The sequence below is a fragment of the Pempheris klunzingeri genome, chromosome 13, assembly GCF_042242105.1.
Source record: "Pempheris klunzingeri isolate RE-2024b chromosome 13, fPemKlu1.hap1, whole genome shotgun sequence".
NCBI classification, from domain to species: domain Eukaryota; kingdom Metazoa; phylum Chordata; class Actinopteri; order Acropomatiformes; family Pempheridae; genus Pempheris; species Pempheris klunzingeri.
The window spans coordinates 15,086,603-15,112,722 of NC_092024.1; the positions used below are offsets into that span (position 1 = coordinate 15,086,603).

The 26,120-nt window shown below is 42.8% G+C and overlaps 1 protein-coding gene across 1 annotated transcript in view; it reads left to right on the forward strand.

Annotated features, from left to right (window-relative positions):
- The window catches only part of luzp1 (leucine zipper protein 1), a 46,085-nt gene extending 23,267 nt beyond the window's left edge, over positions 1-22,818 (forward strand). Inside the window, exons 3-8 of the mRNA XM_070842106.1 lie at positions 8,127-8,477; positions 8,604-10,881; positions 11,656-12,248; positions 12,393-12,572; positions 18,885-19,168; positions 19,877-22,818. Coding sequence (XP_070698207.1) covers positions 8,346-8,477; positions 8,604-10,881; positions 11,656-12,248; positions 12,393-12,572; positions 18,885-19,127 — 3,426 coding nt within the window. The 5' untranslated portion in view covers positions 8,127-8,345 and the 3' untranslated portion in view covers positions 19,128-19,168; positions 19,877-22,818. The remainder of the gene's footprint in view (positions 1-8,126; positions 8,478-8,603; positions 10,882-11,655; positions 12,249-12,392; positions 12,573-18,884; positions 19,169-19,876) is intronic.
- The last annotated feature ends 3,302 nt before the right edge of the window (positions 22,819-26,120 follow it).

Below are 26,120 nucleotides of genomic sequence, written 5' to 3' on the forward strand. Positions count from 1 at the left end.
GTTTTTTCAATTATATGGGTTTTAAATCAGCTTACATTACATTGCCTTTCTACTCAGGATTCCTGTTATTGTCATTTTCCATTATAGACATAGAGCTTGTTGTTAAAGGGCCTTCTTATTTCCTTTTCTCTCTCACTCTATTCTCTGATTATCCTGTCTAATCACAGCTCATGTTAATGTAATGGTTTTGTTTGACAGTTAAATCTCCCACTGGAGTCTTCTTGTGTATCTTCTCATGGTGTCAGTCCAGAAGATAGCACATCACACACACACACACACACAAAAAGTTTACTGACCCGTAAAATCTGAAATTCTTAACATCTAAATTTTTGGCCTCAACAACTATTTGTTATTCTTGTTTTTTGTGTGTATAAAGTGGTAAGATTTAACACTTGCACATGGCTTTTATGGACGCAGGACTTTTTACCCATGGAGCATAACAATGACTGCTTTTATTTCACTCATGTCGCTGTCTGATCATATAGTGTGTGTGCAATTCTTAAGTAAACAATTTGTTACAGATTTACAAAGCATTGGTTATTAACATTTTGTTGTTTCATCATATTTGAAGTATCCATGTGTTTTTTGTTATCTGTACAACAACCAAAGCATTCAGCAACTAAACTTCATTCCCATTTCCCACATTCTGGTCAGACTGATGCAGTTCAGCTCAGTTCAGTTTGACTTTGCTGTTGTACAAAACAACACAATCTACGCTCCTAATCGTGGCCTCACTCCTGTTTGCCCCAGTGTCTTGTGTGGAGTGTTTTGCATGTTAACAGTGTCAGCGACCTCTGGCCCCAAACACAGAGGGCAGTAGGCTGAGGACGTGCTGGAGTAGAGTTGGGAAATATTCCATGGAAACATGACAACAAGTCCCACGGGACATCATTTTGCCTGTTTGCATCAATAACAAGATTGTTGCCAAACTTGGTTGTTTGAAGAACTTACGCAAGGGACCGCCACACATATTCAGAGAGTACTTATGTATTACAGCATCTAATAAGGTCAGTGAGCAATCAGCGAGAGAATTTTTGGACTAATATATCTAAATTTGCAGATGGCTGCTGTTTTGTTGAAATATACTTGAATTATACTGTAAACATATTTGCAGCTATCACTTCTCTGGAAATACTGAATATTTGCTGAGGCTTTCCTTACTCCAAAAATGCATTGAAAATGCTAAACGTGTTGCATTGTACATGTCTGAACCAGAATGTCTGAGGGTGAGAAGCCATGTCAACACTTTTATTCTCAGCAGAGCATGAGTTTGACATGAGGATGAGGAGGAGGAGGATGATGAGGAGGAGGATGAGGATGATGATGAGGAGGAGGAGGAGAGCAGCTTTCACGCATCTTTTCATCAAGGGTCAAAACGTTTGGACTGTAAACAATTTTTGGACTCACCACATGATCAGAGCTGATTGTGAGTCCAGTTTGATGCACTTCAGTATCAGAACAACGATTGACACATTAATCAATGATGGAAACAGTCGTTCGTCGCCACCCCAATTGACGCACAAACGTGAGACCAGCAGCAGTCCAACGGGGCCCTTCCTGACAATTAGCCTGAAAATAATTTAGACTGACCCAACAGGTCATGGTTACAAGGAACAGAGTGGACCCATGAAGACCTCTAATCTAAAGCCAACATCTTAATACACAACAATGTGGCTGCTCTTGTGCCTTTTTGGGCAAGTGTTCAAACAGAGAGGTACTGGTAGGATGTTAGAAATAGAATTGAAATAGAGTGAGTGCAGCAACCTTTGACCCGTTTTTATTGACCATCCATCCATCCATGACACTAAATCCCTCCCTGCCTGCACTATGTGATATTCTGTGTTTCCATCAGAACTTATTACATCTAAGTTGCTCCAGATCTCCTTGGCTGCAGATTTGCCTGAGGACTATCTGGCAACTGCCTGGCCAGTATTTTCGGGTGCTGCTGTTTTTAAATAGAGCGTCTAATATCCTTCCCCTGCTCTGCTTTTTGCTTACAGCAACCGTGACTGTTGCATGTAATCCTGTGTGTAGAGCTGATTTCTGATTAGGAACATGCTCTAATTTACTGTTATGCCACCAAAATCAGGAGCCCAGCTGAAAAGCTCTGAGGGCTTTGAGTTTTATTCAACCTCTTCAAAGCTACATTAGTAATTATGTATGTGTAGAGACTCGTACATAAAAGCTAAACGGGTCAGAAACTGTAAGTCCTCTGGCTTTTCTCTCTCTTTTCTCTCTGTTTTACCCGCTCTTCTAGCCCCCCCCCCCCCCCCCCCCCCCCCCATATTTCCCTCTATCATCCTCTTATCATGCCCTCTTGCAATGCAGGGTAATGGTTTTAAGCCCCAGCAACGAGACTCTTGATGTAGACACTAGACAGACAGGGGAGGGGAGGAGAGGAGACCCAGAAAAGGCTCTGGGTTACTGGGCTAAGACCGGAGAGAGGACACTTACTTCCCAGCCAAGCTTTCAAAATAAAACTGTCTGTGCTGTTCACATAAATGTTTATCATGGGGATGACCTTCACCACAAGCTTTGCCCTTGGCCCAAAGGTCAAAGGTGTGTCAAGTTTAAGCCTTGTCTCACTTTCGTTTTTGGGATACAGAAGAATAGTTCAATGGAACTCTGTGTGTCTATGTGTAAGTATGAGCTTTTATTGCATCAATAAAAGTTTATCCTGCACTTGTACCCAACTGTGGATAGCTGTGCACGTTATCCACCTTCTTTGTCTCTAAATTTTTTAATGGGGCTGCTATGATACTGACCATTTCCAGTCATTGGCAGCAATATTTTGGAAGAAAGACCCTTTAGAGTAATGGAGGAAAACTTTGATGTATCACCTCAGTTCTTTTTATCTTGCTTTTAGGCTGTTTTGTTAAGAGGAAAAGATGAAAAAGGACATTATGTCAGAAAGGAATAGCTTAACATTGAGTAATACTGCCCTGACAAGCTGACAGCGTCTGCTTTGTTGTTACAGTGATATTGTGGTTAACTTCCATGTCCTCTCCCATAAACAAATCAATTTTTCTACCAGAGACGATGTTTTGTTTACCCACTATTTCACCACATTTCAATACTTGTACTGTAAGTGGTCATTTTATCCAGGATCATGAGGAAAAATCCAAGCAGAGGAGGTATTCCCATCCCATTCCACCTAATGATCCACCTACATGACTTTTTGTTCCTTATCCATTTTTCTGCTGAAATGCAACACTGCCTTTCATTTCTTTACCATTTTTCCAGAAGAGGTGCAAAACTGAAAGGGTGAAAAAAGTAACATGACAGCACAGGAAACGACAAACCGAACATTATGGGATGCCGGTTTTCTCTTTCTTGGAAAAACGGAAAAATGCCGGCCAAGCATCAGGTCTCCACCATCTTGTGGCTTCCAGTGCTGCGCCAGCATCCATCCACTGCAGTCGTCTCTCGTCACACACACACACACACACACACACACACACACACACACACACACACACACACACACACACACACACACACACACACACACAAAGTATTTGTCACACATTCACAAATGCACATATGCCTACAACCCCCAACATGAAGATGTGGTTGAGGCATTTTCATTGGATTCAGGCCCTTTATTAACTACTGTTTATGAGGCAGAAGAGCTTCAAACCCATAAGTTCCAACCGAACGTCAAGTGCAAGAAAGAGGGGATTTTTTTTCTTTTTCTTTCCTTCCTTCTCTCTTTCATGGGGAGAACAGAATGTACTGAAGGCAACAGGCAGGCAGGAAGAGCGTGGCTTAAGCCCTAATGATATGGTGTATGATTGTAACCTTGGTGTGTGTGTGTGTGTGTATGTGTGTTTGAGAGAGAGGGAGCAAGCAGAGTGGATGGACTTTTTTCAACTAAGTTTACTTCTAAATCCGTTTGGTATTGTTGGTTCAAAACAAAGTGAACCCCCTCTGGTTTTCTCTTTGTCCTTCCTTGCATGCATCACCATCTGGTCTGTGTCAGTCCATAGTTTCTCTTTTTAGGTGTGAAATGCCTAGGTGTGTAACTCACTCGCACACTCTGCCAAACTCGCAAATTCATGTTAAGCATGAGAGTAGAGTAGAGACTTTCCACAAAAGTCAGCTATTCATTGTATGGCCAGTTTTGCATATGACAACCTACTCCACCTACAGCAAAGGAAAGCAGTAGCAGAACCAGTTTAGACCTGCAGATGTTAGCATTGTTGATCTTGCCCCCTGCAGGCAAAGGAAGTAATGGCTGCTGCAGTTTCAACGCTTGCACCTTCAGGGAATGAGTATTACAACAACAGTTTTTTTTATAGCTGTTGTCGTCCTGCGTGCAATTGTTTTTTGGTTCAAAATGTAAAATATAAAACCGCTGTATTAAACCTCCTCCTCCATAGAGGCTTGTTTCTTCACCCACCTCCCTGGTCAGTTCACCCCAACATTAATTCTATGTCTTCACTATCTAACCAACGAGGCCCATAGGTTTCATGAATTCAGATAGAGGCCATCTCAAGCCAACTGTACTCTCTGGCAGTACATACTCTTGCTGCAGATCAACAGTCTCTGTGCCCTGCTTCTTTTAACAATGGTAGTAGGTGTGCAGAAATTAGTCAAAGGTCAAGTGGGGAGCTTCCTCTCTAGATTTCAGGAAGTGAAAGGTGCCAGAGCCACACTGTGTCGTCAGTCAGGGCTTGGTTGGAGCAGTTTTCACTTTTTTCTTTAATTCAAGTGTGAGTTAGGTCACAAATGATGTATAAGCTTAGATGATTCCCTGCTTTCATACCTGGGTTATAGTCACAATATTCATATATTCACACAGGAATGTGTGGAAGAAAATAATTGCTGGAATTGCTTTGACTGAAATCAAATCTGGACTCCAAATCGATCCATCTGAAGCTCAAAGCAGATGGAAGCAAAACCGTGGAAACATGTTTTTGTACCCATTGGGTCCTGGCCATAAAACCCAGACAATGCCCTGGTTAGGAATGGGCTTCTGCTGAGAGAAGGTTTGGGAGAGCCTGTCCGTGGCCTGGTTAAGAACAGACAAGGCGAAGCGAGGGACTGGCAGTGCCCTGGTTAGTCCGTCATTAGGAATGTGTCTGCATAAAAGGGGTCAGTTTCCCTGCCTCACAGCTCCTACCCCCCTCTAGGTTTTCCATAATTGTCAAACAACACACAGAACAGGGGAATGAAACTCTGTGCTCAATTGAAGCTGAGTTCAGAATACCTTCTGTCCCTTCTCCACATTTTCAAACCCTGTTCTCAGTTACTCCTCACCTTTTGCTTTTTGTGCTACTGTCATGAAGATGAATAATAAACTTAGGAATATCCTCCAGATTCATGAGTAGCCAGCTGTGGAAAAGCAAAGTAATACACAAATATTAAGCTTTATGAACATTAGATGATTTAAATTAATTGTCTAAGACTAAATACTGATCTCCTACCTCATCCATCACCTCTTCAACTTTAATCACTTACCATTTCTTTTCCCTCCACCGCCCTGCATCTTCTTTCCTCTCCCCTCCTTTCCAGCTCACCCACCTTTCCACTAATCCCCTCTTGTCTTGTCCCAAATGTAACTAATGAGGCCCCGGCCCTGCGATAAGAGAATCAGGTATGTTGATTGGTTTGGCAGAGGCGGGCCCTTGCCAGAGTCGCTTTGCACGCACCGCCGCCCCTTAAAAGCGCCCACTTGGCCGTGCTGGTGTGCGTGTCTGAGAGTGATGGAGGGGAGAGATGAGGGAGGGAGGTAGAGAGCTGGCAAAGAAATAAAGGGAGAATGAAAGGAGAGGTCGGCAGCCTGCCAAGACAGGAGTAGCTGGACGTAGCGAAACACCATTATTAACCAGGATGAGGCTCAACCAGAGCTGCTCCCAGAGTTGTTGAATTTCAGAAATCATGTTGGGGCCCAAAACTCAGCACTAAGATGATCCAAAGTACATTCAAGGCCAAATAAGACTGAACTTGAAGGATGTTTCAAGACAGTAGGACCACCTAATTGGAAAACTTGCCATCTGGTTTTGGTGTCCAAAGCACATTGTTTAAAAGTTATTCTCCTAAGTTTTTCAGTGGTTACATTTTCCCTGAGCTGCATAGTGCCGTGTGAAGAGCTGTCATGAAGAATTTAACTGTAGATATTTTAAGTTTTTTGCGCCAGTGAGTGTTTCTGCTTTTATGGGATATATGGGAATTTTTCATAGTATTTTTACTCCACTGGAACAGGATCAGTCAGGACAGGTCTGGATCACAGCAACCACCTCAAGACAACAGGGAAAAATTGGTCTACAACTCACTTAACAAGCCACAGCTGGGCAAAGCTAATGCAATACAATATGACTTTATTGACTAAGGTGTTTTGGCATTCAAGTGGACAGCTAGGCTAGCAGTTTTCTCTCCAACATTTTTCCACATTTGTCTTTTTCTCTACTCCCTCTTCAGCCCATGTACTTTGCAGTATTTCCTTAAAGTCTTGCACTCCACTGAGAAGATTACCAAACCACTAGACCTCATGAAAGCAAAGAATAATTAAAATTCTACAGCTAAATGCTTTGAGTTCACATTGCACTTTTTCATTAAGTAATCGTTGCCATATTGACTCTCAAACCTTATTGCCTTGGTTTATGTTCAACAAGACATTTAATGAATTGTGGGAAGAGTGGTTTAGACTTTTTACACCAAATCAAACGATAGAAAATATATGAAACTATGCTGGAGTAAACCATAATGGCAAGTTATACCTTGTTGTATACCATGTACGCACATAGTTCATGCAGATAAAAAGATGGAGTAAGTTTACTGCATTGGTTGATGTTTTTACAGCAGTAAAAGTAATTTAACGTATAGGAAAACTCCAGTAGTCTTTATATGTAGTGGTTTGTAACTTCAGAAAGGCAACATGGTACATTAGACAAGGGGAAAGAGGAGGCATGGAGCTGCTTGTCGGGGGGTCGATAAGTGATGATGTGTGCAGATGTCATGTCCCACCCTCAGGTCGATTTTTTTTTTTTTTTTTCAGTTCTCGCGGTCACTAGGGGAAGTTCAGCATAATGATGGGGGGAAGGGTAGTAATAGGATTTGGAAGGAGAAGGAAAGCCCACTACCTGAATCATGCATGAGACAGAAGCTTCAGCTATTAGATTTATGGAGGCCCTGCTCACAGGCATAGTGAAGTGTGCTAATAGTCTCTGTTCTCACACATGCTGGGTCCACGGATGAGTATTAGCACATTTTAATGACTGTAGAAACATACATATGATCCAACGTCTGACATACGTAATTGTACCAAGTAACAAGGCAGCGGACAACACAGCTTCAATGTCCTTATTTTTGATGGATTTCTTGTATCAGAGCTAATATATTTCTGCTAAATTGTCTCTGTCTGACTTTTTTATCATCAGCTGAAGTGAACATGAACGGTGTTGTGGCCCTGAGTATAGTGGTTGCCATGGCGATGGCTGTATATCAGGACAGATGGGGGTATGTGAAGGAGTCCGGTGTTATTGAGATATGCTGTTGTCAGCAGAAACAGGCAGGGAAGCACAAATCGATGTTGGATACAACAGCAGTGAGACGACAAAGAGTGCGTGAGTGTGTGTGTGTGAGAGTGTGTGTGAGAGAGAGTGTGTGTGTGTGTGTGTGTGTGTGTGTGTGTGTGAAACCCACATACTCACACAGACGTCTCCTTCAAAGGACAGGCAAGGTGAAATGCATAGTGGTTCAGTGGCAAAATGGAAGGGAGGTGCCGTTTGTATGTAATGTCCTTTGATTGGCATAATGCTGAATGGTATCTTTGCCGCAGATAATGTCATGTTTATTTATGAATGAAAGATAATGTCAACTATCTATATGATGATTTAGAATACAATTTTTGAATGCTGCCACAGAGAGATTTGTTTCAAGCTCAGGTGTGTTTTTACTGTATAAGTGTTGATTTTAAGCCTCTTTTAGTTTTGTCCTGTGGTGTTTGTCACAGCAATTAGATGAAAGTATAAAATCATACTGTCTGCTCCCTGTACTAGTGTGCTACATTGTGTAGTCCTTACTTACTTTCCTTACTGACTAAGTTATCTCTTGAGAATGCAAATGACTGTCATTGACAAATTAGGGATGACCAAATGTTATTTCCTCTTTCCCTCCCACAGGTGACACATTTGCCTGCTAAACACCACTCCGAGGGGACTTCAAAGTCTTAAAGCGACGGTCACAAAAACAAAACAAGACCGTCTTCTGAGATTTCCTATAGGTAACCTAAGGGACTTGATATAACTACAACACAAATGTGGACCTTCCAAAACATTGTTATCAAATAATCTGAACAACAAAGCAAACACAACAGATATAACAAAAAGAATTTATTAGTCATGTCTGACCATAAAGACATGACACACCGCCACCTGCGGCACAAGCTGCAGAGTCTTGGTCAAAGACTGGATGAACTGGAAGAGGCAACCAACAAGCTGCAGAAGTCTGAGGATGAGCTACTTGATCTGCAGGTCAGTACTGGTTGACATCTGACTGTGTGTTTGTTTGTACATTTCAGAAGCAATGAATGGAAAGAGATGGAGGAAAATTACTCTACATGAATAGATTAATGACTGCACTCTCACTCTCCTCTACAGGACAAAATCATCCAGGCGGAAGGTAGCAACTCATCCTTGCTTGGTGATGTAGAGGTCCTAAGGAAATGTCTCTTAAAGATTCAGGGTAAGGATGAGGAGGTACGCAAAGCTGAGGACCTCTGCCGCACGGTCAGAGAGAAATTGGAAGCGGAGGAAAACCTTACAAAGGAGCTAAAGGCTGAAATAGAACGTCTACAACGAAGGATGGCCGAACTGGAGAAACTGGAGGAAGCTTTTGGGAAAAGCAAGTCTGACTGCAGCCAGCTCTGCCTAAGCCTCAATGAGGAGAAGAACTTGACCAAGAAGCTCTCCTCTGAGTTGGAGGCCCTCAAAGCACGTTTGAAGGAGGTGGAAGGGTCCGAGACAAAGCTGGACAGAGCAGAGCAGGCTTTGGCTATGGAGCTTGAGAAACTCAAAGCATTCACCCAGACCTTTGTGAGTGAGCGTAAGAGGCTACTAGAGAAACAGAGAGAGGATGAGAAGATTATTCTAAAGCTGACAGAAAAATTGGAGCACCAGAAGAACAGAATGTCAGCAGACCCTGGTCATGCAGATTTCATCAGGTCAAGAATTGAGAATGAGCTTTCGTCCACTGGGCTCCTCACAAGTAAACTGGCGGGACGCAAGAAGAGCCTTGACTACTTGAAGATGGGTGATGACAACATTGGCATTGTGAACAAATCTGAGAATGAGAAGAACAGTGGTCTAGAAGGCTCTCAAGAGGAGGACAACAAAGTAAAGGAGCTGACACAGGAAGTGGAGAGGCTGAAGAACCGCCTTAAACAGATGGAGATAGTGGAGGAGAATCTAAAGAGCTCAGAGTTCAAAAATGGCGAACTCCATGAGAAGTTCCAGATGGAACGAAACCGGGCTCGCCAACTATGCGAGCAGGTGGAACAGCTCAGGACGCAGCTGAAAGGTGGAGCTGGAAGAAATGGCACCAGTAATGCGGATAAATATGGCAATGGAAGCGCTAACATTTGCCCCAACAGCCCTGCAAAGGTCCTGGAGAATGGCAAAGCTGAGAATGAGGATATTATCGTGAAAAGAGGTTTCAGACAAGAGAAGCTCAAGTATAGGAGTGATGCAGCTGGCTCAGAACTGAGCTCCCCCAAACACAGGAACAGGGAGCTCTCCCCTCAACATAAGAGAGAGACCAAGCTGAGGGGCAAAGAGCTGAGCCACTCAGAGGAGAGCTCTCCTAAGTCTGTGAGGAGAGCCCTCAGTCCTGCTCACAAGACCAGACGGACACCGAAAGCCGCAACTACTGGCATTTCATCAGATAACGGATTAAGAGACACAGGAAGAGGAACTGAGGAAAAGACAAGAGGTGCCACTCTCTGCTCTGTAAACCCATCTTCTACTGACGTTAAAAAAGCGTCCGTTCTTAGTCGCTACCCTCCAGCAGCAAATGACCAGAAGCCACTGAGGGCAGCTCACAAACAGCCTGATGGGGAGACCAAAAAGAGCAGAGTGGAAAAGTTTTCAAAATTGTACGTTGGTAGCGACAGCGAATCAAACAACTCAGATGTAATGCCTGACAGTTCCAACAACATCAACAGCATCTCTGCTTTAGAGAAGGACACAGCGTCCGCCTCAGATCAGGAATCAACAGACCAGGTTCAGGAGTCTGTCTCTGTATCTGTCGCCTCCACCCTGTCCAAAGCCAATGGATCCTACACAGCCTACAGATCCCACATCACCCCACTGCTGCCCAACGACCAGGGATCAGAGGGTCATTCATCTGCCTCTGAAACAGAATCTACTGGTTCAAGGCCCTCTGAACCAGAACCTGTAGCTGAGACGTCTACTACAACTGTAAGCAGTAAGACTGCATCCTCCAGATATCCTAGATACTCCCATGTCCATGACTCCCATTCAGAGGGTTCTTCATCCAGGAGCTCGTTTGATGAGGAGCTCCACAACAGAACACTGTTAGCTGAGGGAGGCTACCAGGGGCCCACACACACGGCATCAGGGATTGAGATCCAGCGAGTGTGCAGCCCACGTGAGGCACTGAGGTCAAAAGCTGTCATCAAGCCTGCAATCGTTGAGATTGACAGGAAGGAAGTGATGATTTCAGAGCCTTTATCTACAAATGGAAAACCCAAAATCTCAACCAAACCTATAGTGGCCACCACTAGTAAAATGACCAGTAGTATAACCATCTACCCCAATGACCCAGGCTCTTCCAGAACCAGCAGTCGCAGCAGCAGTGTGTCCAGTGAACCCATGCTGGTCAAAGAACGCCACACCTCCACCAGTAACATCCTCATAGGTAAGATTTTACGATTCACAAACCATTTTCACACCAACAATCTGTAGCAGTTTATAATTGATTAGAATGTTTTAATAAGACAGCATCTTCAATTATCTGCACAAGTAGAAACTACTACTACATTACTGTAAGATGAAGCCTTTTGTTGTGAGAAATCCTGTCTTGGCATTGTGCGAGCCATTGTGGAGCTGGAATAGCATATTTACTAAGTAGTGAATTTGCATGTTAACTGGTAGTGGAATGTATTTGATTTCATTGTTGTTTTCTTAGTCTCTCTTTCCGTTGATTTGCAAGTATAGTTTTCAATGTCACAATTCAGAAAGTTAAACATAGTCAGGCCAGGAAAAGTTGATAAAAAGTTATTTTCCATGGATCAGATGAAGTACCACGTGATGCTTCATACAACGAATGGCAGGTTTTTTTCATGTTTTTAATGGTAGATGTGCTTTGTTAGCATGCAAACATGTTCACAGTGAAATTCTAACTTACTGATGTTTAGCAAGTATAATGTCTGCCATGTTCACCATCACAGTTTGGCATGCTATCATGCCAACATTTAATTGCTACAAATTGGAGCATTACGCATGAAGTACAGCTGAGGCTCTGAAGGAAATAGATCCATCCATTGCCATCCATAGAACAGTTGATATTATGAAAGACACTGTATTATAGTTTTGTCTGTGAATCAATATTTCTATTGTATCTTAATTTAAATTTATATTTATATACATTTTTTGGTTAGAAAATATTTGATATCAATTTGCTTATTCCCAGGCCCCAGCAGTGAGCACCATGGCAGCATTTCCGTCCCGTATGAGATCTCCATTCCCAAGAGCGAGATCACCTTGCGGCCGTGCCAGGACCAGGACTGTGGGGTGGACAACCACCTGAACTCTTCATCAAAGTCCAAACTCAGCAACACTTCCAGATTGGAGACCACCACCAGCCACATGTGCTGCCAACGCAGCAACTTCACCCTCCAGTCCGCGGACACCACGTCTGCAGACTGTAATGATATAGAGTCAGGCTTCGAAAGCAGCAGCAGCAGTAGCACCACCACGGTCACCAGCTGGAGACGCCAAAGACAAAACCAGCACCCCCAAGAAGACAGTTTAGCGGACATGAAGAATGTGACTGTGAGAAGCACCTGGAGGAACCGCGGCGCCGCGTCAGTGGATGAGACGGGCCGAGGAAGAGGGGTTACAAGGACGATGACTGACGGTGGGTCGGAGGATGAAGCAGAAGCTGCCACAACATGGAGGGCTTACCGGGCGACAACCTTCGATTCAGAGGAAATGATAAACAGTGGAACAGGAGCTGGGGGGAATGCTGAGGCACTGAAGGGAGCCAAGCCGTCCCCTGCTGAGGTGAGATAATGAATAAAGATGATAAAGTCTTGAGCTGAGAATCGGTACAATTCTTTCCTCACAAAAGGAATAATAAATCAGAGGATAGGAGCGAACTACTTTAAAGCTGCATAATGTATCTCGTTCTGTTGCTCTCTGTCCCAGGTGTACATGCGTAGGATCAACAGTGTGGCCCCTAATATCAGAGAAGTCGAGGAACCAGCGCTTCGAAGAGGCAAACGCTCACAGTCTCCCACAGTGGAGGCAGGAGGCCTGGGAAGGATTGTACCCCATGCACCTGTTACTTCTCAGTCTTGGGGCAGATCATACACACAACAACCACAGGTAGGACAACCAACTTTAGGTTTTTACACTTTTGTGCCCTCTTAAGATGCATTCTTTTCAAATGATGCAGGTTGAGTGTTAAAACAAATTATTTTATTTAAAGTCTTCATCAAATGGTAAGCGCAAAACAAGACAAAATTTGGCTAGTAATTTTACTTTTTTTTTTTTAGTTTTTTCACTTAAAGAAAGCATCAACAAGACCAAATAGAAAAAAAAGTTTTTTCTTACAATAGTCTGGTTATCACTAATACATGGTCTGTTTGTCTCCATTAATATGACAAATGTTTCCGAGTACTCAGTTGAAGCATATTTTTAAAGGGTTTTGTTTAGGTTGAATGTTGAATATATTACCTCAGGGTCTTGGGAGACACTTTCAAACTACGTAAATCACTAACAGTTTCATTCCTCACTTCTTGGAAAAGTGGTCCTTGTGCCATGTGTCTGCTTTAACGGTTGATTACTCAAATATTTCTGGTATAAAACAAATGTGCCTGAGCTATTCCTGCCTAATATGTCTTCTGAAATACTCCGGATTGCAAAGCAGGTGAGGGTATTATCCGCACCACTCTGCAAATAGTTTTGTCTTGAAGATAAAAGTCCAGAAAGTACAACCGCAGGGCTGAGCTCCTGGTGTGTCCACTTTGCACGAGAGCTCAGCCTGTATTTTTCCCTGACGCCAGACGCAGCGACTTCAAGCTTAGCACAGCACTTCTGTAGGCCCCGCTTCTGCTGCCCCAGTAAGCACAAAGAGAAAAGGGTGGGACAAAAAAGAAGGAGGATGGAAATGAAAAAGACCTCAACAGGGGGAAAAGGAGGTTAGGAAAACCTCAAGGAGAAGAAAATAGCTTTCTTGTGTTTTAATGTGCCACCGCATTACTGTCTGTGCCCCTGCAAGGCTGCATTGCTATTCCACACTGCACACACGGCACTCTTCAAGTGCTCACCTCCACATAGTATATGTATAGGATTAATGTGTGTTTGTGTTTAGAGCCACAGACATGCTTCTTTTCACACATATTGTACATTTACATTTGTGGCTTTAATTTGAAGTTATCTACAACAATTTCGTTGTTTTGAGGGATATCTGTTTTCACATGTCGTATGAGAAATGTTTGACTGTTATAAGCACAATCCGACACATAACTTCTCCAATACTTAAGAATGATTGTGCAGCCACATCATTAACAACTTATTTAAGTGCAAGAACCAGATTACCTCCTGTGATGTCATGTACATGTGTCTATGCATTAAAATGTAAGATACTGTGTGCATATCTACACTTTAATAAATCTTCACCAAGAAGATGAGGTAAAAACTACTAAAGGGCTTCAGTGTTAACACACTTGTCTATTGGTATACAATATATGGTCAAGTGGCTGTAGTATTGCTTACAGAGTGGGCTCCATGGCTACAATAACATGTCAGTCTGTCAGTTTGACAAACAAGGCTAGCGCAGAGGTCTTTGGGTGAAATCTGTGTTTTCCCCTATAAATAAACTGGACGTTGCCAAGGAGACAGACACACACATGCAAAGTGTCCGCTGTCTCATCCATCATCTTTGGTTACACTTGTGATTTAGGGCAAAAAAAGTGAACTGGAGTTGAATTACTTTTGTTTCGCATTAATATGGCAAGTAAAAAGTTCTGTACTTTCACTTGTGTTTTGACAAATATGCAGTTTTAAGAACTTTGGCTGCCTTTCTTAAATCACTAAAACATGTTAACATGGTGATATTTCCCATATTAAGGTACTGAGGAAGGAATCATATTGGTATCGGTACAAAAACTCAGGTATCATATTAGAGTTAGTATGGAGAAAACACAGTCAGCCCTACCTTTCACACTGTGATACTACGGTGCACAGCCTGTACCCGTTTCCTGACACGGCTTCTCCCTCACATGGTCAAAACTTGATGTGAGCATGAGTATCATATAGACATGCACATGAACACAGATTTTAAACCCTCAGCTGGGGTTTCTCATCTGCAGCCAGACGTGCTGTTGAACAAAAACATAGTAAGTAACTTGGCTTTAGACCTGTAATTGCCTATAGCGCCCCTCCCTCTCATTAGCCTCAATGGGCTTAATGAAATGTGTGCCTCGACCCTTAAAGCCCCCCCTTCAGCACTGACACAGACTGCTAGAAAGAACGTTAGGGCAGAGCCATCTTTGTTTTGTCTCGGACTCCTCCCTCTTCCATCCCCCTATTTAATCTGTCATCCAACCCCTGGTGTGAACAAAATGGCTTCAAGTCATGTATTTGAGGAGCTCTGCCAGGGTCAGTGCTCACATTAGCTCCGCTGCATGGCCTTGACCCCAACTCTGCATTTTCAGGACAGCAAGACACATTGAGAGTAAGTCTTTCTGACCCTGTCCCACATGACTCATCCTTGATACCCTGGTTACCCCAGAGGCCTGGATATAAGCAGCTGAATGAATCCCTGCCGGGTCTCTGATGTGGTAAATCAGCAGTGACCTTTTGTCAGTTGTGTACTTCTTTATGGGAATTTCCAAAACCCTCTTGGTTGACTCTGCGGTATGGTAAAACCTGGTTCATCCTGATATTTGATGCATGAACTGGCCACTCCATTTGGATAGCAATTATGAACAAAATTGCTACAGTGCAAAAAAACATACTTCAATTCATAATTGGGCTTTGAAGCATGTCTTGGAGCACAGCCGATCATCTTTGGTTTGGATTTCAGAACATTTCAGTGGTCTGAACGGCGTTCATTCCCAAGAGGTTTGGATAAATACAGCTGTAGTCAGGACAGTGGGAGGTTGGGATTAGTTTATGATTGCAGTGTCAAAGGTTGATGGAAGAGGTTTGTATTATTGCAAGTTTATGGATAGAGGCCTATGGGCTTATGGAGCAGGAATGTTGCTAATCATCATTAACCGACATCCTATTGAGCCGTCTGTCCCTTGGTATTGGTTCATCAGTACTCTATCTTTGACTAACGCCTGATCCATTAAAGCTACAGTCTGCAGCTATTTATATGACAACATGATTTTCTTATACATTGATGCCTCCTAAATTCTGCTGTCTCCTGTCTACATGACTTTAGTTTCTTCTTTTCTTTTCATGTCAAAGGGTTCCCAGTAATAAGTGTAAAGCAGACTGAAAATCAGCTATCTATTGATCAATAGTCATTAAGGAGGAGACAACACCTCCAAGTCCTTTAAGTACCCTGGAGCGACCAAGGCAAACTGATAGCTTATTGATTAGCTTTCTTTTTTTAACCTTGTGTATAAATTATTTGAATGTCATTTATTCAAAGCATATTGGGACTAGTGAAAGGTCATGGCTGTATCATCATGGTCCAAATCCATGGCTGCTGTTTAACCTTGACTATTGCCTCTGGTTTGTCCCAAACCGTGTTTATAGCATGGCTGCATGGATGGCAGCGTCATTCTGTTGGTACCCCACTTTATGACCAAATACCTGCAAAACAAATATTGTCATCCACTTCAGCCGCACTTTGGTTTGTTTCTAATTATCAAACATTAGCATGCTATCATGCTACACTAAGATGGTGAACACGGTAAACATACTGCATGTTAGCACTGTCGTTGTAATCACGTTAGAATAGGCTTTAAACTACTGGACATGTTGTGCAGAACCAGTAGCAGGAAAAGGCCAAACAGGACTTGGTCCAAAACACACATGAAGAACTAATTCTGATGGGAGTAAACATAACAGGTCATTGTTAAAATGGGGAGTGCTTGCTCTCTGTAGCAGTCACTCAACACCTCCATAGCACAGAACAGAACATCATTGTAGTGATTCCTCCCTGCTGCAGCAGTAGGAAACCTCAGCCTGTACATGAATGAGCTGTGAACTTATGTTTGGCTGAGGACAGCGGGGCCGATATGGCCAATGAGTGAGATACCAAAACATCCTTTGTTGAGTCAAAACCCAGTGACAGCAAAGTAAAGTGTGGGATCAGAGCTGCTGTTCACTGTGCGCCTGATGTGACCCGCACAGAAAAAGCCCGGTGGAGCAGCACTCTGTGCAGCAGCTGAAGTTGGACTGTGTGATAGACTCACTAGCTAAACATCAGGCAGCACACACCGTACAAATGTGTAACCCGTGAAAAGCAATAAAAGAGTGGCTTTCATAAATCATAACCAATAAACAGGTCATCATCTTGGCAAATCAAACACAAATTTCAACATTTCACCAGGAGTGTCAAGACTATTGTCTCATGATTTAAGAGTTTGAATTGGCAAGACAACACCATTCCTTAAAATTGAGAGAGAGACCAAGGGCAGACAGATTTAAAGCAGGGATATAATTTGCTCTGCAGAAGTTCTGACACGCTACTTGTGTTATTTCTTAAATCTGCCTTTATTTGGCATTAGACAGTAGTTTCTTCTCACAGTGGTTTTAAAAGTGAACTCTTGGAAAGTCTATTGATAATTTTTAAACAGACCTCCTTTTTTCCCAGTAAGCTCCAGACTGCATGAGCTGAATGAAGGACTTGTAGAGATTAAGTATACACAAAGCCTAAAATGCTCCTAAAGGAATAGTCTGACATTTTGGAAAAACGGGCTGATACCATTCTTATGTCTGCATGTTTAAATATTTAGCTGCAGCTGGTTAGCTTAATTTAGCATAAAGGCTGGCCAAGAAGTAGTCCAGCCTAAAAGTTGTTGTTACACTTTGGTTTTTGTACAGAATAATCACGCTGCAATTAACATGTTAATAAGTGAGCTTCATAGGTGCTGGTCAGCAGATTTTGTTGCCTTTGGACAGGGCCAGGTTAGCTTTTCTCCCTGTTTCCAGTCTTTACACTAAACTAAGCCAATCAGCTGCTGGCTCCGACTACATATTGCACACATTTGAGAGTGGTATCTGTCTCATCTAATTCTCCGTGAGTAAGTGTCAAACTGTTCCTTTCAATATCACAGTACATGACTATTTTGCTCATTTGAATATACGTACCTAACGGCACTGTTTTTCTCAGTCCCACCTTTTCTTTTTTTTAATTATGTCAAATCATCATGGTGTGCTGCCAGACGTGATTTAGTGTTTCTGATTATAACGGCCTATAAATGTGGGTTTTCCAGGCTGTAGGCACTCTGGTGTTCGCAGGAACAGGTCTGTAATGGCAGCAGCACTTGCTGTTCCCAGTAGATTTCCTCTGCTGTGGCACATCAACTTACTTAACAGCATTTATTACAGGCTGACGTTCCTCCTGCCTAAATATTTTCTTAAATTAACTTTCAGACATGTGGGGAAAAAGCTCTCCATTGGCACACATTGAAGTTACTAATTTTCCTCCAAGTGAAGCCTCACATCTTTTAAAACCTATTTAGTCCTATAGTGCATTCTTTGTGCAGTCTTTGTCATTTTCAGGCCTTTTCCTTCAACTTTCAGTTAATTCAAGCCAAATCTTTATGTGTATTTTTGCTAACTTTTGTTATTTTAAGCCCATTACAATGTGTTGAACAATGTACAAACCTCCTGTTGAGTGTGGGAGGAACACTGGAAGTGCAATACATGGCAACCTTGTGAAAGCCCCCGGTCTCACAGCCTTGGCTTACCATAGAAGGATAATATGCCACTCTGCCGTTTCCTCCCCTCGGTGACTGGAGCAGGAAGTGACCACACTGAACACGCCCATTTGGCAGGGTTCACTGGTGACAGATTTCCTGTCTGTTACCCCTGGAGACAAAGAAAGGCAGTCCAGCAGGGCTCCATTAAAGCCAATTAGCGAGAATGCATTCTAAAACTGCATCAGGAGCCAACTCCAACCCACCAAATGTCACTAATTATGGTGCTTTTTAAAGCTGAAATTACAGGAGTGGGGTGCTGTTTCTGTGTGCTTTAGGAACTGCATCGTCATCTAACTCTCGCTTTCATAGAGCAGGGTTACTGAGGTTATAAGAGGGGACGTGCTGTTGTAGCCACCACAGGCTAGTAACTTGGGGTTTGTTTTCTAGTCAGCCCACCAAATTATAAATCTCTCAGCTTGGGTTATGTTTGGGGTTTTTGGTTGGGGATTTTTCCCCTGGCACAAGTCCACATGGCAGACTTTCCTTGTCACACACCAGTTAACATAAACAGCATGTATTTAATGCCCACATAATGTAAAAGTCCAAACAAGGCTCCAAACCATCCAAACAAAATGCCCAGAGCTCCTATACACAACCCCAGAACATGGGATAGAATGAAGTGGCCTCTATTGTAATGTTTGTGTTTCTGACCAAGCCAATGGCAAACCAATCCACTTATTAAACTCATGCAAGAACAAGCAGCTGCCAATTCAGACCTTGAACAAGAATTTTCTTTATCTAACGTTTCCAGGCTGCTGATGGCGCAGAACCCAGCCCAAACCCGGGCCACAGCCCGGCCTCCTGGAGGCGGCAGCTACCCAGCAGTGACTCTCACCACCTGGGGAGCTCCTACGACCGCGCGCCCAAGACAACAGGGGCCTCCTCCAGAGCAGAGCTGTGGTCCAGTCGGGGCCAGGGGTCAGGAGCCAGAGCTGAGGGGAGGAGCGGAGTGGGGGGCAGACCGTGGAGCCACCGTCAATCTGAACATCATTAGACCAACTGGGTCTGAGCGGGACTTCTACAGCAAGAGGACAGGTAGGAGAGAGCAGGATCTTTTCTCTTCTTTTCTTTGCTTCTGACTCCTGAAACTCGTTAATTAAAGGAAAGTGACGTTAATTACCTCTGTTGCAATGACGTTTCTTCTCTTAAGGGGGTTTCGAATCAAATTTTCAGTATCAAGCTGACCCGAGACTGCTGTAGCACATTTAAAGCACTAAGTTTAGTACATCCATCATGGTGGCAGCTGTGCCGCGGCTGAATAAGTAGAGTTACCCCCAGAGGGAAGCCCCAGGTTTACTGCATGTTATTGTACTGTAGCTAAACCTGCAAGCAAGTGTAGAGAGAGATTCTTTATTGTCCATAACTTTTGAATATCTTCCTGATTCCTCAGCAGTTTCCTTAAAGAATGATATTGTTAAAGCACTAATTGAAGGATTTTTTCAAATGTTCTTGAAGGAAAAGCTTCATTTAAACCCATGTAAATATTGATTCATTTACTTTTCATACATCTTGACTTGTATACTAACAAATTTCACATTTTACATGTTCACCTGACCAAGACCCTTCAGGTTTAATTGTAATAATTTTTGTTGGAAGTGTTCCAATTGAAACTGGCAGTTTTTCTAAGAAATTCTTCGGACAACACGGACCAATCATGTTTTTAATTAACATGAATAGTTGTGCTTAAAATATTAAAATATTAAATAAAAGTAAGATCTTTCTGTCTTATTTTTTTCTTAACAGCACTCCATTAGCTCTCAAAGGCACAAGGAGGGCCAAACATCAGTCTCCCATCAACTAGTGGCTACACCATACCGCCATCTCCAAAAGTCAACATCTACAGCTTTTATAACAAACAAAGAGAAGAAAAATAGCAGTCGCAGCCATAAAGAACAACAAACCACAGACATCCTTACTCTGACCCCGAGTGTATGCCGAGACGTGAAAGGCTCTTCCTATTTCGGAACTTTCTCTGTCCCAAAAGAGGCATAAATGGAAAGACAGTGCCTGTACAGTGTTTTTGGAGGTCGCCTCACCAGCCCATGTATCCTCTTCTGCTTCTTGCGTTGGATGTATTATAGTGTAATCCCGAAACTTGACAAGGGAGAGGTTGGCATGCTGGGGACTGCTGGAGATTTTCCTGTGTGCCGGAGAAGGTTTAAAGAGAGTTAGAGGAAGGACTCAGACGTTGAGAATGCCTTTCTCAGAGGACCATTACAGTTTTGACCTCAATGGAGCCGGATGTGTCGTTTCTGCATCACAATTTGAAACCTTCCGTCGTCATTGAAAGAACAATCCAATCTTCAATCAAAAACAGTACGATGTTTAATATACATCTTCATCTCACTGGGCTGGATCTTCATGCAAATTTCTTCACAAACTAAAAGATCTTTACATGAAATGTGACCAAAAACAGGAAGCGAATTACCATGTTTGCCGGCTCGTACCATGATATTCACGTTTTCTTACCGAACTCATATTTGCTTTGACAGCCATATGTGCTTTTTTTCCCAATTTTCTCACACATGTATACACACAACCATACAAACACATGCACAAACAACAAGTAAACACATGCACATTTTTAACTTTTGGTTTATTTTTAGCCCATGACACCACTTCTGGCATGCAACCTCAAACTAGATTTAATTTGGGGTGTTCGATGTTGAGCAAACATTTGCATGATTCTAAGTAATAAATAAAGAGCACTTGAAAGATTGTGACTCAGCATGCACTCTGCTTAAAGGATTGCTGGTTGGCTGCATTTGAGGAGCACACTCAAGCACGCATTATTTCCGACAAACCAGGACCTTATTTATGCTTTTTTTTTTGCCATTTTCACCATTTATTTTGATTCTTTGTAATTCGCTTCCTGTTCTGCATTATCCCTTCCCTTTCTACTCAACCATATCAAGACAAAAGATCGTAGTTTGCACGCAATGAAATGCAATGCACATGTAGAAAAAAAGAATAATTGAGGGGGAGGGCATTGTTTATAACCTCAAACCATGCTACAATTTCCATGGTGCTTTGTTTCACAGCTGTTGCAATTGTCCTCATTCATGTATTTTGAGAGAGCCATAGCGAAATGGAGTTTCTGTTTTAACTGAACATTGGACTTTGGATTACCAGCAAGCCAGGCCTGGCAAGATGGACATGTTTTCAGAGCTGCTGTAAAAAAAAAAAAAAACTGTGTACATGTCAGCCTGTCATCCAGCCAGTCATAGGAAGACAAGACTTCTAACCACAAGGAACTGTCCAGCTTGTGTGTGACTGGGTTCGCCGTGCGAATCGTCCCAGCTTATCTCTGTTTCTTATTTCTAGAGAGGTGTATTATTTTGTTGCATCATAAGATATCAACTTGGATTTGGTATAATGGAGCAATCTCTCATTGGTGGTGGCCACTGCAGCAATGGGGGTGCCATAGAAACTGATTAAGTAGCGGCCAGTAATAGAATAAGATGTTTTCATTGAGGGAAATAGTGCAAACCTCAGTGACTTTGTCAATTTTTTATGTAAGGTTTGAGTCTTTCAACAGGATCCTGCTGGATATAAGATCTGAGACACAAGATTCATTGCAATGTGACAAATTTGATCCCACAACAAAATTTATGAATGTCGCTATTGAATGCAGCTGAGAACGCCCCATCACTTGATGGCTTGATGCACCAATCCAACACGACTGCAGGCCGTGTAACCATAACTGTGACATCCTGGGACATATGGGATCTGTTGAAGAACTTGGGACTTTGAAAGCCCGAACTCCATCTGGTTCCTCTGCTGTTATGGATCTCTAATGCTGTGTTGAGTCAGACCCTGCTGGGAACGGCCTGTTTCAGTCTGACTACATTTCTCAGTTCTCCTGTATTGTACCAGCCGGCATCTAGCTGTGATATTTATTAGTCTCCATATATGTACAGGTTCTTTCTTGTGAGGAGTCCTGTTTTCATGAGCTTTGTCACTTTACTGTTTATGCAAGCAGGAGATTATATGCAATCAACAAACTGCCCCCCCCCCCCATGCAATGTCAGTAACCATTTCAGTCATCATGCTGTACATGCAGATTGTAGGTGGTGATGAGTCTGCGAAGTCCAAACTGAAATGTTTGTTTACCTTCAGAATGCACATTTTCACTGATGTTCATTACTTTTACCTTTTGCTAGAAATATCTACAGTGAGTTCATCTGTGCCTTGAGTTACAGTCAGAGAGGTAAATCATCCCAACAGATTCAGACTTGCACCATGTTCTTACACTTTCTGTGCAGATAAATGACATGCAATGCTAATTGTGAGGTTCTTTTTTTAACTTTTACATTTTTTACATTTTGAGGATGGTTGTATGGAACATCATAAAAGTATTTTGGTTTAAGCGTCAAAAGAGGTTCTCAGAGGAAACTCCTCCCTGAGGGATGTCAAAACAAGGTTCCTTGAGAAAAAAAGCTTCTCTTTTTTTTTTTTTTTCTAACTTCAAACTTCAAAGTACCCTTTTAAAGAATATAGACCGCACTGCCCAAAAAGCTATGTCCTTTGGATTTGTCTGTCAGAGTCACAGGGTGCAGTGCAGCCTCAGAAAGGATTGCCATGTGGCCTCTTCATGGCCACTGCTGGCTTTATGATAGAGCAAAGACAGAGCAGACGTGCTGTTCAGAGCTCTCAGTGCACATGCCAGGACTTGATGATCATATAGTCTTCTCCAATCTCTCTTGTGTTCAACTGATTCCAGTTTTCCTTTCAAATGTCCATCCATCCCTCTTCCTTCTCTTCCACCATCCTGCTTTTTCTCTGCATCTTCCTTGGATTCTCATTTCCTAAAGGGAAAACCTAGCCCTAAACTGCGGCGACATGTGTTGTTGGTTCAGAGAGTTGTTGTTGTTTTAATCGAAGGCCAGAGGCCTGTCACCAGATAGGGATGGGCAGCTCCCTGGGTAGCTGAAAGGTCAGAGGTCAGGGCTGCATCTAATCCTGTCTCTATGTCTTGACTCAGGGCTTCTAAATACAGGAGGGAGGAAAACAGGCCGCTTGGCAGTGATGTCCACTTTAGGGATAATTAAATCAGGCCAGGGTATCGAATGTCCAGTTCTGACTCCGGTCACGCTGCCAGAGATACCCGTGGTGTGCTCGTCCATCGGTGCGTGTTGTCATTAATGTGTCAGTGAGCTCGACATGTGAACTGGTGTGTTTTAAGCCGCTGCAGATCCCAGAGTAAGAAGGTGCTGAATGACGGGCGTGAACGTGTGTTTGTCAGAGTTGGCATGCAGGGCCAGAGATTGGTGTTTTTTATATTTGAAGCTGACATCACTGTGGGTCTGGATTACTGTTTATAGCAACTTGGTGATGCAAGTGCTAACACGAATGCCCTCCTCAACCCCGCCTTACTGCCCCCGCGAAGTTCTTGTGTTCCTCTGCGCAATAAGTAGTCTCCCATGCAAACAATCCCACAGTTTAACCCGTCCTCACTACCTCTATGCTGTGCAACCTCTATCATTCATGTGTCCTACCTTTGTTACCTTGTTACTCCTTAACCTTTCCCTCTCCCCTCACACTGAAGAGAGTATTTGAGTCGGGGGCGGGGGGGTCCCAGCAAGAGTCCAGCTGTCGGAAACTGTAGGTTTTATGACGCGTTGGAGGGTTTCCCTCCTGGAGACGGGCTTCAAAGAAAGCAGGGCTTTTTAAGGGGCAAAGTTGAAACTGCACCCTCCTCCATACATGCTACCTTTCTTCCTTACAAGGCCCCAAAGTACATTAACACCCGACTGTACATCCACTCCGTCCATTGAAACCTACCTGGGATCTGTGTGCCCAGATAAAGACCAGTTGAGTCTTCTATCCATAGTTTTGGGCTACGTGCCACCACTTACATGCAGTAGGTCTTATTCATTGCTTCCAGTGGTGGGAGCCTGCATAGTGTTAACATGGTGGAATGTACCGACTGGTCATTTGGGACTCAAGTGAAGACTTTACAGGTTTAAAGACGTCAATGGCATTTGTGGCGCTATAAAGAAACAGCTGGGGGCTGTTTCAGAGTTTTTTTGTCAGTCCCTCTCCTCCCTCACTGATAACAGTTTCGCAGAACATTTGTTGAATAAGAGAATAAGAGAAGAGAAGAAGAAGTTTGACGGCTGCTGCTGGAGCAGAACATTGACAACATGATATGATTGAAAAGCCCTACAAGGACAAGAGGTGGTTAAGCATTGGACGGTAAACAGGCTTTCTGCTTAAGTACCAACTAAAGAGTTAACGGAAATCTTCCTAAGCTCTGCTGGTGTATGTATAAACATCCGTTATTTACAAGTCATTGTTTTTTCCTTTTCATAAAGTAGACTAGAATGTACTTAGTGGAGATTGGAGTGGCGAGGCAGAAAGTGGCTCTCAGGCAGTGAGCTGGCCCTTGTCCTCAAAGGCCTCCATTGTGAAGCCAGGGTCATGGTGTCATTGGGTGGCGTAGGCTGTAATCTGCACTTAACCAGCACTTAACTTTAAGACCTCAAACGACTAATGCCCCCTTAGTCCCCTTCGTCAAAAAGTTTCCTCTTTTGTGTCCCAGAATTGTACTTAAACTGTGCGTCAGTAGCTGTTTGCTGAATGTACCACGTCAGATATGTTATGTGTTTTTGCACCAGCCAAATTTGAGTATTTAAGAATCATCTTAGCAGTTAAAGAAAGTAAATTGGCGTGCACTCAGCGAATTAATTAATTTTTTTTGAGGTATCGCACCCTGTTATGCCTCCATCTCAGCCTTCTAACATTGTGCCAAAATCATTCCACAGTATTTCCAGTTTACAATTAGAGACGGTGCCTGTGTTTCCTCAGATGGATACCCTGTCTCTAAGATAGTGAAATTAAGGGGAAATAATTGATTTGAGGGTTGTTTTTTTCATTTTCTGCTTATGTATGTTCTATTTCTTTGTTTAACAAAAGATTTCTTATTTTGGAAGCTATATCGGATAGATATTATTTAAGGAAAATCTTGTAATTTTGTAAAGTGGGCCTTATTATTGAGATATATTAAGTATTTGTCCATCTTGATTTTAAGAATGATATTTTTTTTGCGAGATAATGTATCTTCGTCATTGTTATTACACTCCTGGAGAGTACTTCCTGTATTTTGTGTGTTATCTTAATGCAAGACATTTCTCACGACCTGGAGACATGACGGCACACAATGGATCAGAGAGAGAGAGAGAGAGAGAGAGAGAGAGAGAGAGAGGCCAGGGTTGTGTCATAGTCATTGAAGAATGAGAGCTATGTGCGTTTTATCAGAGCTGAGCAGGATCTGCTGCGCCGAGTGGTTCACCATGTGTCGTCCCGTTTTTATCGCGGACCACTCGGCGCTCCGGCCTCTCCACTGCTCTGTTCTCCCTCGCTCATAAATTCAGGGTTTGTACATCTTCTGTGCTGTATGTCTGTAAGTGCTGCCAAAGAAGCGTGCAGGCCCCAGACACACGTGTATGTATATATATAAACACACACACAAATAATCAAATAGGAATTAAAAGACTGGATTACATCTCTCTTACACTCATACATGCACAGATACAAGAATTTCAGGCCTGTACAATCAACAGTTTGTTTTTTTTTTGTTATTGCTGAGTGGTGATAAGTTTGTTTTGTGCAGGAGGAGGAGACTGACAGGCGGAGGTGTCAAACACAAACGTATGCGTAATGAAATCAGATCAAAAAGGTTTTATGATTTATTATTACTTCTCAGTGTGTCAGCAACGTCAGGTGGACTGTGTGGCTTTTTTTTTTTTTCCTGTTTTAGACTTAATACATTGTGCATGTTTTAACCTTACTGTGGCTGGCGCACTCTGCATGTAGGTCTCTTGAAGCTGCCAACTGTACAGCAAACCATATGTATTCCAATAAAAATAAAAACCGACCTGTTTGTAACACGTCTCCGTGTTGGAACCTGTGTCAGTATGTGTGTGCATAGCTGATCGTGTGTAAAACTTAACTACGCACGTTAATCTCTTTTAATGCTTTTTGC